This window comes from Nymphaea colorata, chromosome 7 (assembly GCF_008831285.2).
Source record: "Nymphaea colorata isolate Beijing-Zhang1983 chromosome 7, ASM883128v2, whole genome shotgun sequence".
NCBI classification, from domain to species: Eukaryota; Viridiplantae; Streptophyta; class Magnoliopsida; order Nymphaeales; family Nymphaeaceae; genus Nymphaea; species Nymphaea colorata.
Genome location: NC_045144.1, coordinates 9,354,496 through 9,374,943, shown reverse-complemented (window position 1 = coordinate 9,374,943; position 20,448 = coordinate 9,354,496). Strand labels below are relative to the sequence as shown.

At 36.4% G+C, this 20,448-nt stretch overlaps 1 protein-coding gene and 1 long non-coding RNA gene across 2 annotated transcripts; both read left to right on the top strand.

Annotated features, from left to right (window-relative positions):
* Nucleotides 1–443: 443 nt before the first annotated feature.
* On the top strand, nt 444–15,841 carry LOC116257388 (uncharacterized). Its single transcript, XR_004173385.2, has 2 exons — nt 444–546; nt 15,717–15,841. It is a non-coding gene; the product is annotated as an uncharacterized LOC116257388 (long non-coding RNA).
* Nucleotides 14,903–15,841, top strand: LOC116257387 (nodulin-related protein 1). Its single transcript, XM_031634093.2, has 2 exons — nt 14,903–15,407; nt 15,494–15,841. Exons 1-2 carry the CDS (start codon nt 14,972–14,974, stop codon nt 15,574–15,576), a joined length of 519 nt encoding a protein of 172 aa, XP_031489953.1. The 5' UTR covers nt 14,903–14,971; the 3' UTR covers nt 15,577–15,841.
* Nucleotides 15,842–20,448: the final 4,607 nt, after the last annotated feature.

Below are 20,448 nucleotides of genomic sequence, written 5' to 3'. Positions count from 1 at the left end.
ATTACCCTATTGAGGCAGGAAAAAATCATACACTAGTATGACGTGAGCAATGCGGGTCCTACAAATCTCTCATCTTACAAAGCCTGTGGATAGAAGGAGAGGGAGGGAAATAATGGAAAAAAAAAAAGGTAAAGTGTGTTTGGATGGCTAATTAAAACTGGGACCCGGGGGAGAAGTAAGACTACCACCATGGGGAACCAGGGGACGGCGGATCGTGGGGGTTATGGTGACTATCTCAAAATGGCTCAAGGATTCCTTAATAAACGTTAGTCCCAAGTCCTAAGCTGAGAGGATGCTCTCTCTCTCTCTCTCTCCCGTTCCTGAGCGATATAATTTCTTTTTTGGTTTGCAGCTGCACATGAAGGTAAATCGAAAGGGGAATCTGGTTATGGGGACTACCTAAAGCTGGCTCAAGGTTTCCTCAAGAAAAACTAGATTCTGGGTCTCTTTCTCTCTCTCTCTCTCTCTCTCTATATATATATATATATATATATATAAACGGGATTATCATAAATAAACCTTGAACACCAAGTTTGTATTTTCAAAGTCTCTGCAATTTCTTGCGTGATTGCAAGGAATCGGGCGAAGCCCTTTCTCCCGCTCCTCTGCCCTCCTTTGTTACTTCAGAAACCGAAACCGAAAAAAAAAAAAAAAAAAAAAAAGTAAAATGTCATTTGTTTCACTTGAAAGTAATATGTTACATGTTTGTATTAACAGTTGGTGAATTGACTCAGGTGCTACTGTGCATATTGTCAATTCTTTACAGGTCTTTCTGAGCAAAAGGGAACCAACACTACATAAGAGGAGCATTTTCTCAAGAAACAAAATGCGCTCACATGTGAAGGCTGTAGGAGAATGCCAGATTAGGCTTGATACTGGCTTTGTTTTGGATTTTCATGATGTTTTCTTTATTCCATCATATAGTAGAAACTTAATTTCTGTATCAAGACTGGACAAATTTGATTTCTGCTTAAAGTTTGAGAATTGAAAGATGTTCATTTATAAAGATCTTGTTGAAATTGATTCTGCTATTTTGTGTGATGGTTTATACAAGTTAAATGTGAAGATCCAATCTTCTGAATCGTTGGTTTCTAGTCGTTGTATAAGTGGCAATAAGCGTAGTACCATAAAAGATGATTTGTACATACTATGGCACCGTCGTTTGGGTCATATCTCTGAAAAGAGAATAAGGAGACTCTTAAATGAATGGATCTTACGATCTCTTGATTTTACAGATAAAGGCATATGTGTAGATTGCATAAAGGCAAAGCAAACTAACATATATAAAGAAGGTGCTGAGCAATGTACTAAAAGATCAGGAATTGTTCACACAGATGTTTGTGGACATTTTCCTCCTTGTTACACAGGCAAAAAGTATTTTGTCACCTTTATAGATTACTATTCTCTATATTTGTATCTCTACTTAATCTTTGAAAAATCCGATGTGTGTCAAGTTTTCAAGGACTATAAGAAAGAAGTAGAGAAACAAACCGGTGAAGTTATCAAGATAGTTAGATCAGATAGAGGTGGTGAATATTATGGTAGGTTTACTGAGATGGGACAAAGGGAGGGACCATTGGCACGATTTCTAAAGGAAGAAGGCATTGTGCCTCAATACACTATGCCTGGCAGCGCCTACCAAAATAGTGTTACTGAAAGAAAAAATCGTACGCTTAAAGAAATGGTTCAAGCTATGTTAAACTATTTGACTCTTCCTCTAACTTTGTGGGGTGAAGCTGCCAGGACAGTAGTGCATATTCAAAATAGGGTTCCTAGTAAGGTTGTTCCCACAACTCCTTACGAATTGTGGACAGGTAGGAAACATTCCCTCTCTTATATGCACATATGGGGATGTCCTGCTGAAGCTAAGTTGTACAACCCTTACATAAAAGCATTTGATCCTAAAACAACCAGTGGTTTCTTTATTGGTTATCCAGAAAGATTGAAAGGCTATAGGTTTTATTGTCCATCTCACACACCACATATTGTGGAAACAGATAAGGCTAAGTTCCTGAAAGATTGATCATTTGGATTAGATGCATTACAAAACCTCACTTTTGATGAAATACAGGATACTGAAAGTAGACCTGATAAAAAAAATATAAATGTGTATGATTATGTTGTCTCCCAGGATGACATGAATGCAAATCATACAGGTAATGCATCAAATCCAGATGAATTAAATGTAGATCATACTAATGAACACGAATAGGATGTAGACATACAAATTGAAAATGATCAATTACCTGTTCATAAATCTGCGAGAGCCAGGATATCTGCTATATCATCAGACTATGTGGTATACCTACAAGAGCCTAGTGATTTCATAGATGTTGATGATGATCATTTCACATTTATTGAAGCCGTTGAAAGCAAACAATACAAGCACTTGACTAATGCCATGAAAGAAGAGCTTGACTCTATGGCTAAAAACCAGACATGGAGTCTTGTGTCGTTGCCTGAAGGAGTTAAACTCGTAGGGTATAAATGAGCCTATAAGACCAAGAGGGACTCTAAAGGCAACATAGAGAAATACAAGGCAAAATTGGTTGCAAAAGGATTCACACAAATGGAGGGCATTGACTATAATGAGACATATTCACCTGTCTCTGCTAAGGAGTTAATGAGGATTGTCCTTGCACTTGTAGCTCATTTTGACTTAGAACTACATCAGATGGATGTGAAAACAGCTTTCTTAAATGGTGATTTGAATGAAGAGGTATGTATGGATCAACCTCAAGGGTTTTCTGAGAGTGGTAAAGATCATTTGGTTTGCAAGCTTAATAAAGCAATTTATGGACTTAAACAGGCCTCGCGTCAATGGTACATTAAGTTTTTCGAAGTCATTACGACTTTTGGGTTTATAGAAAACATCATTAATCGATGTGTGTATCTTAAGACATGTGGGAATAAGTTCATAATTTTAACTTTATATGTAGATGACATTTTACTTGCTTCAAATGATCTTCAATTGCTAACAGAGACCAAACATTTTCTCGCATCTCATTTTGAGATGAAGGACATGGGTGAGGCTTCATATGTTCTCGGCATTGAGATTCGTCGAGACAGATCTAAATGTAATTTAAGTCTCTCACAATCAGCATACATCAATAAAGTACTAAAGAGATATGGGATGGAGAATTGTTCTCCTATTTTGGCACCCATAGCTAAAGGTGATAAATTGAGCCTAAATGATTGTCCAAATGACGAATTTGAAAATGCACAAATGATGAACATTCCATATGCATCAGCGGTTGGCAGCTTGCAGTATGCGTAGATTTGCACTAGGCTTAACATTTCCTTTGTTGTTGGCATGCTTGGTAGATTTCAATCTAATCCAGACATGATACATTGGAATGCTGTAAAGAGAGTCATGCAATATTTGCAAGGGACAAAAGATTACATGTTGACATATCGCAAGGTGGAACATTTAGAAGTGATTGGCTATTCTGACGTCGATCTTGGAGGATGTACTGATAGTAGAAAGTCTACTACTGGTTTAGTTTTTCTTCTATCAGGAGGTGTCATCTCATGGGGGAACAAAAAGTAGACTGTGACTGCTGCTCACACCATGGAAGCAGAATTCATTGCATTATATGAGACTACATCGCAGGCAATTTGGATAAAGAATTTCATTTCACAGCTCAACATAGTAGAATCTATTGATAGTCCACTTAAGGTTCACTGTGATAATGAAGCTGCAGTGTCTTTTTCCAACAACAACAAAAGTATTACTTCTTGTAAGCATATGGAGCTTAAGTATTTTGTTGTTAAGGAAAGGACAGAGAATCAACTAGTGTGTATTCAACACATTGGAAGTGCAGATATGGTTGCAGATCCTCTTACTAAAGCGCTACCATCTGGTATGTTTTTTTAACATGTTAAGAGGATGGGTTTGTGTAGTTCAATGTAAACACACTATTATGCAAACATTTATGAATGTGATCACATACAGTTTTTTTATTCTTATTAAGCTTGTTGTCTATTTGTTTTGTATTCCCATTTGTTTATTGAGAAGTTTTGTAAGACAACAAAGGTGGGACCTTGAAATGGATCTTAAGGCCACTCCATTCATTTTGTTTACCCTTGATATCAACTTGGACTAGTGGGAGATTGTTGGGATTTCTCCATCTGGATAGTCCTGCGTCGATACGGGTCCATATCCGTTTCGGACCCTTAAGTATAAATACTCGTGTCTTGTGATGGTGAGAGACACATTCAGTTTTTACCGTCTGGGTAATCGGTCCCCTTAGTCATACGTGAATTGCATGTCCCCATCACTGGGCTGTTATGGCTGAGGAGAGACACCCATTGCCGCTGCCGCCGCCGCTACCTCCACAAGGGAACGACTCTATGGTCACTGTAGCCGTTCTACCAACAGCCGCTGACATTCAATCGGCGATCGCCTCTACAGGTTATACTTCCGCCCTATGAAACACACGTTTCTATGAATGGTTCTTTCAATTTCTGCATTTTCGTTTGTGCGCTATCTTGATTCCTCGCAAAGCTCCAATAGATTGATCTTGTTGTTGTTGTTGTTTGATCAAAAACTTTGTGTTAGGACTCAGCCTGATGATGAATAATAGTTGAGGAAGGTCTGCCCACTTTAATGTTTTGTTGTGGTATACAATGATCTGATATTTACTTCTTGTGGCTTCCGAATCATTGCATCCACAGATGGAAAGAGGGCTCTTTAATTTGTCTTTTATACGTGTTATCAGACGAGTACATGAGCAGGATCTGAATAACAGATTGAGGCAGACTCCAACTACAATGGGAAGATGTAATAACAGAGAAATGGGAAGCTGAAGAGGAGTTATCACTTATCAGGCCACGATCAACAATGTGACTGTCCCATATCTGTCGGAAAACGTGGTTGATTTTCAATCATCTATAGTATGATTTCCTTCAAGTTGGTAGAATCTATCCATCCCAACTTGTCTTTTATGATTCTGAATTTTTAAACTGAAAGGAATTTGGTGAATATATCTACCAACTGCACTCATTGTTAACAAACAGAGGTAGTAATAATTCCCTTGCTTTGAATATTTTTCTATCAACCGCGGAACTGCTTAACATAAATATGATCTATTTGACTACCATACATTATTTTCATTGAATCGACTATTTTAACCATCATATCTTGGACAAGTTGCCAAGTATAGACAATTATTTCTGATAGCTCAACCTTGGCATTTAATATTGACAATACCACATTTTGGTTTTCACTTTTCCTTGTAATCAACTTATTGTTTTCTTCAATTATAGTCCAATACCTTCTAGCATTAGGGTCTGCAGCCCAACTTGCATCATTGTGTCCAATTACACCAAAGCCTTGATTTTTGCCCATCACAATATCCTTCCCCTGTTATCGCTTTAAGACATTTTAGAATGTGATGAGCAACTTCCAGACGAGTTTTTAACGGTGAAGACATAAATCGACTTATAGGATTTTACCACTTAGGTTATATTGGTCGTAGTCATATTAGTCATGTAAATTTTCCTCCAGCCTTGCGAAATTTTGATCCTTTATCAATTTGAAGTTGAAAAATCCCTTTAGTAATAGTTGTTTCGCATTAGCTTCAAAGCAAGTACTCTTCTTCAACAAGAGTATGTTTTCTCTGACATTAAAAAATTACTCTATTTGAGTGAGCCACTTCTATATCTCAAAAATATCTTACGCCTCCTAAGTCTTTAATTTTTGAACTTTTTGTGAAGATAAACTTCAAGGTGTGTTAAGAAGTTCAGTTATTTTCTAGTTATTTTCTTGTAAGAATGGTATTATCTCCATACAAAAGTACAAGCTTGGTTATTTTACCTTTCTGGGACACGGACCTATAGTGATTTGCTTCACTCTTTCTGAAACCAAAAGAAAGGACAACCTTACCAAGTTTTGTATACCAATTAGCCCTAGGACACTGTTTTGTCCCATTTTAATTATTTTCTTTACATACAAGGGGTCTGGTAATCAAAACCCTAAAGCAAATCCACGTACACCACTTTTCCAAAGCCTAATGAATGTAAAATTTTTAATATCAAGTTAAAAACTTTACCAATTTTCTTTGGCATCATGGATAAAAGTATTCTAACTACACTCATCAATTGGTGAAAATGTTACAACATAATCAGTATGCTTAATTTTGGTATATCCTATTGCAGCCAATGCTTCCATTAACCTTTCAACTGTTCCATCACTATTACATTTGATTCTATATATCCAACAAGATCATTTCTTTTTCCAATGTCAATGGATACAAGGTCCCAAATATAAACCTTGTCAAGAGCATGTAATTCTTCATTTATTGCCTTACACAAATCTAGGTCTTGTTGGTCTTCTTCAAATTGGGGGGTGTGACACTTCGGACTCGTCAATGAATTCTTCATTCAAATGACAATTCGGTATCTTAACGTGATATGCATGGAAGTCTCTTAACTTAGAAGTAACTTTATGTTTCCTTAAATAACGCTGAAACTTGTTGAAAGGCACAGACATCTTATCTCATTGATCGCTAGCCTTATTATTATTATTTAAAACATCCAATCACTAGTTTTACTAGTCTCAAATTTGTGGACGATGGGAAGACCCAATTTGTGTTCCTCTTCTCAATTTCATCACATGTTTCCTTCCTAAATAATTTTTTTATAGCAAATTTTACGTCTCATGACAAATAAAATTTTTTAACTTGGGGATGAAAACAGGACGCTTTTTCATGGTAAAATATCCAAAATAGATTTAATTGCTCAATTTTCCACCTTTTTTTCTTTGGTGCCCTTGGTGTATATAACATGTACATCCAAAAATACAAAAATGAAACAACAAAACTACCTTGCCCCAATTGATTTTCATAAAAACAAATTCCAAATTGAATTTTTTGAGGCAATATTGCTTTGAAACATAAGAGTTCAAGTCACTGCGACTTTGTTACAGGACAAATATTTTGTGTATAATTTCCCTGACAAGTCATATATGATTCTAAAGCCTCATTAGCATACCACCATTATCATATCTAAGTTTTCTAACTTTAGTATCAAACTGCATTTTTATTTCTTTAGAAAACAAATTTGAACTATATTTAAAACTATATCTAAGTGAGATTGTATTACACAATTGAAAGTTCGAAAATTTAAAACTTTTAGGTTTCATGTATTATAGACTTTGATGACTAAATAAGTATGTGAAATAGGTTTATTAGTTTTGTGCCATAGAGGTCATATACCTTGATTTTACATCATGACATTCATCACGTGAATGGAAACCATATACTAGGTTTGATCGTGCTTGAATAGCTTTTCCAAGTTGAGTCATTCTCGGTTTCACAATTCAACTGCACCACAAGATTGTCTGTGTGTGAAAGCCACAGGAAAAGGGAACCAATACAGAGATCCTTCTGTCTATTCTTCTCTTCAAAATTTTGAAGTTCCGTACGTTATAAACTCTTATCAACAAATAAATGTGAGAATCGTGGTTATTAGTTTTCGAAAATGGACATTACATCTGTGCACATGATTTTGAAAGGAAAATTTGAGATTTTGATCTTTTGAAATGTAATCAAGCACATACCATACAGTCATTGCTTCTGATTCTCATTCCATTCAGTTTCTCTTTCTTCAACTTAAGTTGATCCAAAACCAGTTGTCCCGTGCCGTTGTGATGGTACCAAACGGTGGTCTAGTGGACATCCAGGGTTCAAGGGCTGGTATGATCGAATGTAACACCAGTGGCAGCCAGTATGCAGATTCAGCCCATTCGTTTAGTTCTTACGTGAAGATCGAGTCAAGCACAACTATACAGTTATGCTGGTACAAATAGAGTATTATGCTCGTGACACCTGTAAGTTGAAGGTTCTTAAATGCATGTCCTCCATATCCAAGATTTTGATTTTCACCAAAATTGTGTTGCTAGTGAATGTTCTTTTAAATTCATTTGTCTTCTGACCAATTGATTAAACAATATATGAGATAAATAAAGAATTTTCATTTCTAAGTAGATAAAGGTGGATGAGTACACCCGTCGTGAGCCGCTTTTATTAGTTTATACCCCAGCAAGAGAAGAAACATAATGATATTAAAGCGCAAACACTAAACCACCGTGCTCCTTCAGGCGCGCTAAACAGTGGGATGCTTCAAGTACATGATCGTCTTATACGCAAGGTTCTTACTAAAGTAAACAAAAGAATTACTAAAGTAAACAAAAGAAAATACAAGAATCTCTCACGTCACCCAAAAACTAACTTTGCATGAATTCATAATCTGAAGGCTCATGGAGATTCTCATGAGTTCCCACACTCTACAGTTTTTATATCTGATAATATATAACCAACTAGTAGTAATTGTATAAATGACTAGTGAAAAGCATAAAGCAACAATATTTGCATCAATCAAATGGGGAAAAACCTGCTAAACGTTTAGTAGAGAATTTCTTAAAAAAATAACCAACTACATCCAAGAATGAACTGGTGGTTATCCCACATCGACACAGCAGTAACAGAAAACGAGATGCCTACAAGAGCGTGCAACGATCACCATTAAAAATTGAATGCATGATAAGAACTTCGGGCTTGAGTTAATTATGTTATGGTGCAAATTGATATGAGATTCAGAATTATTTAAGGGCGTCGCAAGCGACCGGAGGGGGGGGTGTGGGGACTGTTGTACCACATCAGAACATTGAATTGCTAATTGATCGAATTACGGTTTTAGCAAATTAGCAACGTTACTGCTCCTAAGTAGAGAGATTTTAAAACATAACATGTTTCTCATACCCATTAAAATGTTCCAACAACAGAAATGGAGTGCGATAAGCTAAGAATCCCTGTGCTCTCCTTCTGAAGGAGGAATGTAGGATTAGATGATGTGAGAAGTTGTAACATGACATGAATCCTTGTGTACTCCTTGTGAGGGATGGATGTAGGATTAGAAGATGTGAGAGTCTGTAACGTGCATTTATGATTCATCTAGTTATTAAAGTTAAGACATCTACATTGATGTGGGCAGCTTGTTTTTACAGATTGAAGTATCAAAATTGCACAGCCTTTTGACATGTAGAAGGAAAACAAAGATGATGTCTTGGGCGTAGAAAAGCATTTTATGGGGATAGGATGAACTAGGTCATGTCTAAGTGGCAGTTGTAAAATGGCTAAACTTGCTGAATGTGGACAGTGTAATGGGGTTGAGATTTGCTCCATAACCTGATCGGATATGATATGAAAATTTTGGCTTAATTTAATAAAAATGTATTTCAAGTGATCAACTCAAGGTCATAGTGGAAGATTGTTGAAGCAGTGGCTCCTTGCGTGATGCGGGTTTTGAAAGGAACCAATTTTAGGCCAGAGAACGACATTGTTAATGTACGGAAATAAAGTGGCCCAAAACATTACAAGGAAAGAAATGTACAATCCCATTCAAACAAGAAAAACCATAGATCACATGAAGAACTTTATTTGGAGAAACGATGGCTTGCCTAAGAAGAAATGGTGTCCATATTTAGCTTTTGAAGGAAGATTTTTAACGCTGGATGGAATAAAATAACATGGCGTACATATGGCAAATAGATGTTAGTATTATAAGGAAAACGGAGTCATATTTCCCACAGTTTCTTCAAGTGTCATGCCACAATTGTTTTATGTAAGAGTGTAGGAAGATGATTCAATTTAACAAGCTCACTCTCCTATGTACAGGGGCAGAGCCAATAAATTGTCGCTAAGAGGCAGTGATTATCAAATTTTTGGCACTACCATACAAATGAAAAAAAATGAAAAAATTACTCTGAAGCATCAATATGAAAATAAGCATTTTTGTGGGTTTGTGTGGACAATTTCCCACATAGTTTCTGTACTTGCCTCTTCCCCTGCCTACCTGTTTGGAAGAGGCCATTAACAGGTGGTGGGAACCAATGTCAACTCAAAAAAGATGGCATCTATGTTCCTCTATGGCATCTGGAACATTTGGAAGCATAGAAACAAATGTGTGCACAGTGGTCGGGGGAACATTTGGAGCTTAACTAAGCAATTAACGGCAGATGTCAACCAGCTGATAATTGATCGTATGGATGATTACTGGGATCTGATCTCATCCTTGCCGTCATTTAGAAAATGGGACATGATCACCCAGTCTATTTGCCTATGGAAAGAAAAGAAACGCAAACTGGTTTGCATGATCTGCAGGAAAGAATAGAGACGAGATGCTTCCTAGCAACCTAGAAATAGGACACGGTTGTCCGGTAAATCTTTAGAGAAATTTTCCTAACTTCGAAGGTAGGATAGGAATTACACTTGGTCCTATGGAATGGAGAAACACCTATGAAACAGAAGATGGGCGGAGGGTGAGAGCAGAGTAAACAAGCATAGCAAAGAAGGGTAAGAGAGAGAAGAAGTAGAATGAAGCGCATAACAGCGAATGAAGGTATTGATTCTGCTTGATCATTATGATTTGGAAAGAATACAGCTTATATGGGCCATACTGTGCCTCATTATTACAGCAATATGAGAGAGGTTGCATCTCGATCATTGGATTATCATAACAGAATTGAGATTTTGTTACACTTAGAGATAGTTTCTGATTATGCCACAACTCCAAAGAGCATACTACAATGAATAAATATTAGGAACACTCTAAAACTCATAAAGTATAAAAATTGGTATACCTTAACATCTATTTCAGGGAGTTTTCGTTTATTGAAATCTTACCATGCAGGCACTTCTTTTTTTGTCCCGGGCATCATGTACCCATGCCTTTCCTCGATTGTTTGTTTCATTCTTTTAGGCAATAAAGATAGGGGGACCTTCTCCCAGGCTTCCGAAGATCTTAAAACCCTTGAAATATATTACTTTTGTACAGTTGCTATTTCAACCTTTCTGGGAACATAATCTTTATCACAATTTTTTCTTTTAAAAAAACCTTATTTGCTTTTATTAACACCTATTTCATTTTAAAATAAAATTTTGAGAAATTTACCATTTTGTTTCTAGTATATATTAAAATCATTGAACTACTACGTTTGTTTACAAAAAACGAGAAAAAATTTGCTCTTGATTTCAATACACATTTTAAGAAAACATTGAGAAAGGTGAATCCCACAATTTCAATGTTTTGAAGAAAATACAACCAATTACATGTATATTAAATATATAAAATTAAAAAACATCTCTCACTCTCAAAAAAATATAAATATATAGAATTAATTGTATTTAAATATATAACATTATAATATATATATCTTTCTCTCTCTCCTCTCTCTCCATCTCACCTTCTTATCGTCGGAATCTGTGGCATGCCTTGTGTAGAGGGATGTCCACTTTGCTATTCGGCTAAGGCGCTATCCTTCGCCTATTGTTAGGTGACTCTACCGCTTCGTCTGTCCATTTTCTTTTCATCTCTCTTATTTTGTTTTATTGTGCTGCTAACTTGTATATTTCTTTCTTCTATTTTATTTTTGTGGTTTGTTCTTGTATTTAGAGAACTTCTTGTCCCCAAATTTTGTTATACATTTTCATTTTATCGGCTCCATCTCTCTCTCTCCCTCTCTCTCCAAAAACAAAGTTACTTAGTTACATTCCTGCAATTGTTAGGTTGTTGTCAATAATTTTCTCCAACTACTTATTTGAGCTCCACATAAATTTCCAGCTCTACCTTAATTAATGTCTTTATGCCTTATCGATAAAGTTGGTTGAATCTCAAGTTAGTGGTACCGAGATGGCATATGCTTTTCCTCCACTTGAAAGTACCTTTTAGTTTAAAATCTCTTTCTTTTTCTCTCTCTCTCTCTCTCTCTCTCTCTCTCTCATATCTTCTAGGGATATGATAGCATGAAAAAAGAAACTAAGATTCCGAACCAGGTTAGCACAATGGATATGGTAGGGGCTCGTAGGTGGCAAGTGTTTGTTTCAATCTCTTGTAGTATCAACTCTTTGTGTTGTAAAAAAGAAAGACAGGATTTGAACATAACAGAGACATCACCCAAGGCACTGAAAGCTTGTCTACTATCTTCAAGAGATTGAGGGAAGGATGTGGGCTTCAACTCTCATTCCAGCAATAAGATACTCTCCAACTCACAAAAAAAATGAAAATAAATTATTAACATGCCAATAGTCACTAGTCAGATCCACATCCCAAACGCACACAAGGAAATTTGTATACAGAATGGTCTTGAAACAGGAAATTTAATTCTCGTGAGCCATTCAAAGCAAGAATATCTTTAATCATTCCTCAAGGTGGATGGAAACTCGCTTCTGACTTAGTTGGATCTCTTTGAATTAAAATTAGTGGATTCAGATTTGGTCTAGACTTAAATTTATGGAACCAAATCTATATCCCGCGACATATAATCAGGTCTTAGATTCAGACTTGGCCTCAGATCCCTTTCTGATTTCTGGTTCTGACTGAGCGGATCCATATGTTGATTATTCATTATTGTTGATCCCTTGGTCTGTGTTTTATCTAAAATTTGCAAGGAAAATCTCTCCTAGTCTTAAAATCCTAAAATCGATTGTATAATGAATTCTTGACATTTTTTTATGACACATAATTTATAGGCATTTTGCATTGTTTTATAGTTGAACTTGTGAAAAACGTTAGTACATCAAATTAAATGTATCCGTTGGATTTTGATAAATTTTCTTAACTAACATATAGTTTTCCATGATTTTACATCCATCTATATGCTTGGAATTGTATGAAGAAATAGAAACTTGTTCCAATTGCTAGACAGCATTGGCCAGAAACATATCTCATATGGAGAATGCTGACTTTCTCATCGCCCTCCCTTCACAGAAAAACCTAACTTGATAGATAGACAACAAACAATAAAAAAATTGGAATTAAATAAAAAGTGCAAACTCAAATGTTTAAATTGAACTTAATGAACCACGATTATTAACCTTAAAATCCTTGTAAAAACCAATTTACATCTTGAATTGTTACTACCGTTTTATTTAGAACATACAGTTTTCCGCAGTATTGCATCTATTTGTACGAGTGAACTTAGTAAAAAAAAAAAAAGAAAAAGAAAAAATAAAACTGGCTCAATATCTGGATATGCTATTAGATCGGCTAACCATCTAGTAGTCCATTGTTTATTCATTTGTCAGGATCTAACCACATAGAAGAATGTAGAATATTAGACAATGCAAAAGCGAACATAGAACCCAAGAAAATTTAATGTCTATGTCAGGCTTCCTAAGCATAGAAAGCTAAAAGTGTCAGTAGATCTTGAGACCCTTATAAGGTCAGGCGTATACACACTTTTCTGTTCGCACTTTCTTGACATGGTATCTTGGTATTTCTCCTGCCATATTCACTTCATGAAGAATGCTTTGGTTCACATTAATACTGCTTTGGGATGCAAAATGTGGCTAGAGAATTATCCAAGATCTGATTGGGTAGCTTAATTATACTTTATAAACATATACCTTATGGGGGAAAAATTAGAACCTGGTTTTTATCTTGTCATCAGAACACAGAAATCAGGTTTTAGAAACAGGTTCAGAAATCAGGTTTTCAAAAAACTACATATTCTAAAAGGAACATCCAAATGTCTTATAAGTTAATGGAATTACCAATGTGTTTATGTTATTAAATTTGCAAAAGTACTATGTCAAATAACGATATTTCACAAGCATATTTCGATTAATATATGTAACTCAAGCTTAATTACTACTGTAAGTTGTCGGCCAACCGTATCTCTTTATGAAAGTTAAATGTCTAGAGAGTCCCTCCCTTTCTCTTGATAAAGTCAACTGTATGATGTCAGTCAGATGTAACCCTATCCTTTCCAACAGTGCGCCTCTGACATCCAACGGTTGGAGCTCTGCCACGCCATCGGTTTGCCTGGATGATTCCAACCAACCAATGGTGTCACTGCCGACTTGGTACTTTTCCGTTTCCATGACCTCTTTTTCTCCAATTGACGGAAACCACCGCCCCATTAATTAGCACTTGTTTCATCAGGACAACCTTATTTGATCATTTTTTTTTCAATATATTGATTTGTTGTTAATGTCATTTGTAGATCATTATATCTTTTCGGTTTTCCCCAGCGTGAGCGGTGGGGGACTTGACAATATTGGAAAAGTTCGTGAGCCTATTTGAGTAGCGATGTCCAAATTTGTTATGCTCATTTTTGTAAACCAGATCATTCTTATTCGTTCTCAACTGTTTCCCTCAAAGTATAACTGCTTTGAGACTATTTGGCAGGAAAAAGGAGGCTGCTATACGGTTGATAAAGCAGGGAGGGGAATTGCTTTGAGAAATCAAGAAGAATAAATATTTTTTTGAAGGAATTTTTCTTTCTTGTAGTTGACTTCTTGTTAGGCATCCTCTTATGAGAAGAGGAATATATATATATATATATATATATATATATATATATATATATATATATACCGGTGAGCCAGTGGGGAATTGACTGCCTCATTGGGAGGTTGAAATTTTCCCTCTTTTTTCATGCTCTTAAGAACTTGAGTGAACTTCTTGTTCTCTTCAACTCAAAAGTAACACCTACTATCTTTTACAATCTAAAAAAATCAGAGCGCTCACTCGAATCAAATAGACCATCATGCCTTTAACGACTCATCAAGTTCCACTACCTATGCCCTTTTGGAGCAAAAGGAATTTTTCTATGAGAATATCTTATCTTATCAAACCGTTTTAAACATATCACTTTTTCTTCCCATTTTAGATTTCTTAAGAGAAACTGTGAAACTTTACAAGGAAAAGCACATTTTTAGCCATGATCTAAAGGTCATTTTGGAAGTGAAGAAAGATACATGGATGATTTTGAAAACTAAGCATGAAAAAGTTGAGAAAGAAAAGGGATGACATTGAAAAACTAAAATTGCAAGGACTATGTGGAGAAAAGGCCCCACCGGTTTGGCGAAGACGGACGGATATTAATGTGTCGGCGGGGAGCTACCGACCACCAAGGCACTCGTTCTCCCACCGGAAATATCAGACATCGGAATCCGGCTGATCTTCGATGGACGATCAGTTCTCCCACCGGAAACCAGCTGAAAATCCCGAACACGGGGGCCACCATGGGCGAAGATCCCCAACAGAACTGCTATCCAGCGCCAAGGTGATTGCGGAAGCAGGGCAGGCAGCCTACGGGCGCCAGATGGACAAGGTGGACAAGGCAAGAGTGGCCGGTGCGGCCGAGGACCTGCTGAGCGCGGCCAACCAGTACGGTAAACTGGAGGAGAGGGGCTTCGGCGAGTACGTGAAGAAGGCGGAGGGATACCTCCATAGCTACCATTCTTCAAGCCCCGGCGACGCCCACACTGCCGGCTCAGGTGGCGCCCACCACTCATCGGCAGGCACCCATGAAACGACTACCCACCATGGGGAACCAGAGGAAGGCGGATCGGGGGGTTATGGTGACTATCTCAAAATGGCTCAGGGATTTCTTAACAAACGTTAGTCCCAAGTCCTAAGCTGAGAGGATGCTCTCTCTCTCTCTCCCTCGTTTCTTAGCGATATAATTTCTTTTTTTGGCTTGCAGCTGCACATGAAGGTAAATCGGAAGGGGAATCTGGTTATGGGGACTACATGAAGCTGGCTCAAGGTTTCCTGAAGAAAAACTAGATTCTGGGTCTCTTCCTCTCTCTCTCTCTCTCTCTCTCTCTCTCTCTCTCTCTATATATATATATATATATATATATATATATATAATATAAACGGGATTATCATAAATAAACCTTGAACACCAAGTTTGTATTTTCAAGGTCTCTGCAATTCCCTGAGTAATTGCAAGGACGATTGATCTTGTTGCTGTTGTAGTTTGATCTAAAACTGTGTGTGGACTCAGCCTGATCGTGAATAATAGTTGAGGAAGGTCTGCCTACTTTAATGCTCTCTTGTGGTATACAATGATCTAATCTTTACTTCTTGTGGCTTCCGAATCATTGCATCTACAGATGGAAAGAGGGCTCTTTAATTTGTCTTTTATACGTGTTATCAGACGAGTACATGAGCAGGATCTGAATAACAGATTGAGGCAGACTTCAACTGCAATGGGAAGATGTAATAACAGAGAAATGGGAAGCTGAAGAGGAGTTATCACTTATCAGGCCACGATCAACAGTGTGACTGTCCCATATCCGTCGGAAAACTTGGTTGATTTTCAATCATCTATAGTATGATTTCCTTCAAGTTGGTAGAATCTATCCATCCCAACTTGACTTTTATGATTCTGAATTTTTAAACTGAAAGGAATTTGGTAAATATATCTGCCAACTGCACTCACTGTTAACAAACAGAGGTAGTAATAATTCCCTTGCTTTGAATATTTTTCTATCAACCGCTATATAACGTTCATGAAAGGCGGAACTGCTTAACATAAATATGATCTATTTGACTACCAGACATCATTTTCATTGAATCGACTATTTTAACCATCATATCTTGGACAAGTTGCCAAGTATAGACAATTATTTCTGATAACTCAACCTTGGCATTTAATATTGACAATACCACATTTTGGTTTTCACTTTTCCTTGTAATCAACTTATTGTTTTCTTCAATTATAGTCCAATAACTTCTAGCATTAGGGTCTGCAGCCCAACTTGCATCATTGTGTCCAATTACACCAAAGCCTTGATTTTTGCCCATCACAATATCCTTCCCTTGTTATCGCTTTAAGACATTTTAGAATGTGATGAGCAACTTCCAGACGAGTTTTTAACGGTGAAGACATAAATCGACTTATAGGATTTTACCACTTAGGTTATATTGGTCGTAGTCATATTAGTCATGTAAATTTTCCTCCAGCCTTGCGAAATTTTGATCCTTTATCAATTTGAAGTTGAAAAATCCCTTTAGTAATAGTTGTTTCGCATTAGCTTCAAAGCAAGTACTCTTCTTCAACAAGAGTATGTTTTCTCTGACATTAAAAAATTACTCTATTTGAGTGAGCCACTTCTATATCTCAAAAATATCTTACGTCTCCTAAGTCTTTAATTTTTGAACTTTTTGTGAAGATAAACATCAAGGTGTGTTAAGAAGTTCAGTTATTTTCTTGTAAGAATGGTATTATCCCCATACAAAAGTACAAGCTTGGTTATTTTACCTTTCTGGGACACGGACCTATAGTGATTTGCTTCACTGACAACCTTACCAAGTTTTCTATACCAATTAGCCCTAGGACACTGTTTTGTCCCATTTTAATTATTTTCTTTACATACAAGGGGTCTGGTAATCAAAACCCTAAAGCAAATCCACGTACACCACTTTTCCAAAGCCTAATGAATGTAAAATTTTTAATATCAAGTTAAAAACTTTACCAATTTTCGTTGGCATCATGGATAAAAGTATTCTAACTACACTCATCAATTGGTGAAAATGTTACAACATAATCGGTATGCGTAATTTTGGTATATCCTATTGCAGCCAATGCTTCCATTAACCTTTCAACTGTTCCATCACTATTACATTTGATTCTATATATCCAACAAGATCATTTCTTTTTCCAATGTCAATGGATACAAGGTCCCAAATATAAACCTTGTCAAGAGCATGTAATTCTTCATTTATTGCCTTACACAAATCTAGGTCTTGTTGGTCTTCTTCAAATTGGGGGGTGTGACACTTCGGACTCGTCAATGAATTCTTCATTCAAATGACAATTCGGTATCTTAACGTGATATGCATGGAAGTCTCTTAACTTAGAAGTAACTTTATGTTTCCTTAAATAACCCTGAAACTTGTTGAAAGGCACAGACATCTTATCTCATTGATCTCTAGCCTGATCATTATTATTTAAAACATCCATCAGAAGATCACTAGTTTTACTAGTCTCAAATTTGTGGACGATGGGAAGACCCAATTTGTGTTCCTCTTCTCAATTTCATCACATGTTTCCTTCCTAAATAATTTTTTTATAGCAAACTTTACGTCTCATGACAAATAAAATTTTTTATCTAGGGGATGAAAACAGGACGCTTTTTCATGGTAAAATATCCAAAATAGATTTAATTGCTTAATTTTCCACCTTTTTTTCTTTGGTGCCCTTGGTGTATATAACATGTACATCCAAAAATACAAAAATGAAACAACAAAACTACCTTGCCCCAATTGATTTTCATAAAAACAAATTCCAAATTGAATTTTTTGAGGCAATATTGCTTTGATACATGAGAGTTCAAGTCACTGCAACTTTGTTACAGGACAAATATTTTGTGTGAAATTTCCCTGACAAGTCATATATGATTCTAAAGCCTCATTGGCATACCACCATTATCATATGTAAGTTTTCTAACTTTAGTATCAAACTGCATTTTTATTTCTTTAGAAAACAAATTTGAACTGTATTTGAATAATCCTCAATCAATGTCATGAAGTACGTGAACTAACGGAACCAATTCAAACCATAGTTGGCAAACCCAGCGATCTAACTTAGGAATAGCCCGAGTCTTTAGGATCGTTCAGCTATGGGCCATGATTCCAGGTTTAACCCATATAAAACCCATTTTTAAAGAAATCAGGCCTGGATAGCTTGGGTTGCCCCAAATCACTGAATCGGATCCGGATCGTCCGAGTTGTTTCCTATCCGATTTCAGTATAAAACCTCTCGATAATGTATTGACCAGTTCATGGCAAACTTCTATAATAGGAAATTACAGTAGCAAAGGAAGTAGGAATTGTAGGCTGAGATCAACAACCTGACTGTCCTGTTATCCTATATCTACAGAAGAATCAACCAAATGCCCATCATATAAAGTTTGAATTGCTTATAAATAAGTGAGATTGTATTACACAATTGAAAGTTCGAAAATTTAAAACTTTTAGGTTTCATGTATTATAGACTTTGATGACTAAATAAGTATGTGAAATAGGTTTATTAGTTTTGTGCCATAGAGGTCATATCCCTTGATTTTACATCATGACATTCATCACGTGAATGGAAACCATATGCTAGGTTTGATCGTGCTTGAATAGCTTTTCCAAGTTGAGTCATTCTCGGTTTCACAATTCAACTGCACCACAAGATTGTCTCATTGTCAAAGCCACAGAAAAAGGGAACCAATACAGAGATCCTTGTTTCTACTTCTCTTCAAAATTTTGAAGTTCCGTACGTTATAAACTCTTATCAACAAATAAATGTGAGAATCGTGGTTATTAGTTTTCGAAAATGGACATTACATCTGTGCACATGATTTTGAAAGGAAAATTTGAGATTTTGATCTTTTGAAATGTAATCAAGCACATACCATACAGTCATTGCTTCTGATTCTCATTCCATTCAGTTTCTCTTTCTTCAACTTAAGTTGATCCAAAACCAGTTGTCCCGTGCCGTTGTGATGGTACCAAACGGTGGTCTAGTGGACATCCAGGGTTCAAGGGCTGGTATGATCGAATGTAACACCAGTGGCAGCCAGTATGCAGATTCAGCCCATTCGTTTAGTTCTTACGTGAAGATCGAGTCAAGCACAACTATACAGTTATGCTGGTACAAATAGAGTATTATGCTCGTGACACCTGTAAGTTGAAGGTTCTTAAATGCATGTCCTCCATATCCAAGATTTTGATTTTCACCAAAATTGTGTTGCTAGTGAATGTTCTTTTAAATTCATTTGTCTTCTGACCAATTGATTAAACAATATATGAGATAAATAAAGAATTTTCATTTCTAAGTAGATAAAGGTGGATGAGTACACCCGTCGTGAGCCGCTTTTATTAGTTTATACCCCAGCAAGAGAAGAAACATAATGATATTAAAGCGCAAACACTAAACCACCGTGCTCCTTCAGGCGCGCTAAACAGTGGGATGCTTCAAGTACATGATCGTCTTATACGCAAGGTTCTTACTAAAGTAAACAAAAGAAAATACAAGAACCTCTCACGTCACCCAAAAACTAACTTTGCATGAATTCATAATCTGAAGGCTCATAGAGATTCTCATGAGTTCCCACACTTTACAGTTTTTAGATCTGATAATATATAACCAACTAGTAGTAATTGTATAAATGACTAGTGGAAAGCATAAAGCAACAATATTTGCATCAATCAAATGGGGAAAAACCTGCTAAACGTTTAGTAGAGAATTTCTTAAAAAATAACCAACTACATCCAAGAATGAACTGGTGGTTGTGGTTATCCCACATCGACACCGCAGTAACAGAAAACGAGATGCCTACAAGAGCGTGCAACCATCACCATTAAAAATTGAATGGCTTGGGTTGTATTATTTATGTTATGGTGCAAATTGATATGAGATCCAGAATTATTTAAGGGCGTCGCAAGCGACCGGAAGGGAGGGGGGGAACTGTTGTACCACATCAGAACATTGAATTGCTAATTGATCGAATTACGGTTTTAGCAAATTAGCAACGTTACTGCTCCTAAGTTGAGAGATTTAAACATAACATGCTTCTCATACCCATTAAAATGTTCCAACAACAGCGAATAAGCAACACATTTGCATTCATCAGTCAGAAACAAGACCGTTTAACCACCCCA

Coding starts and splice junctions, on each gene's coding strand:
- LOC116257387 (XM_031634093.2), top strand. CDS start 14,972: ATGGACGATCAGTTCTCCCACCGGAAACCAGCTGAAAATCCCGAACAC. Junction 15,408..15,493: donor TCAGGGATTTCTTAACAAAC/GTTAGTCCCAAG, acceptor TTTGGCTTGCAG/CTGCACATGAAGGTAAATCG.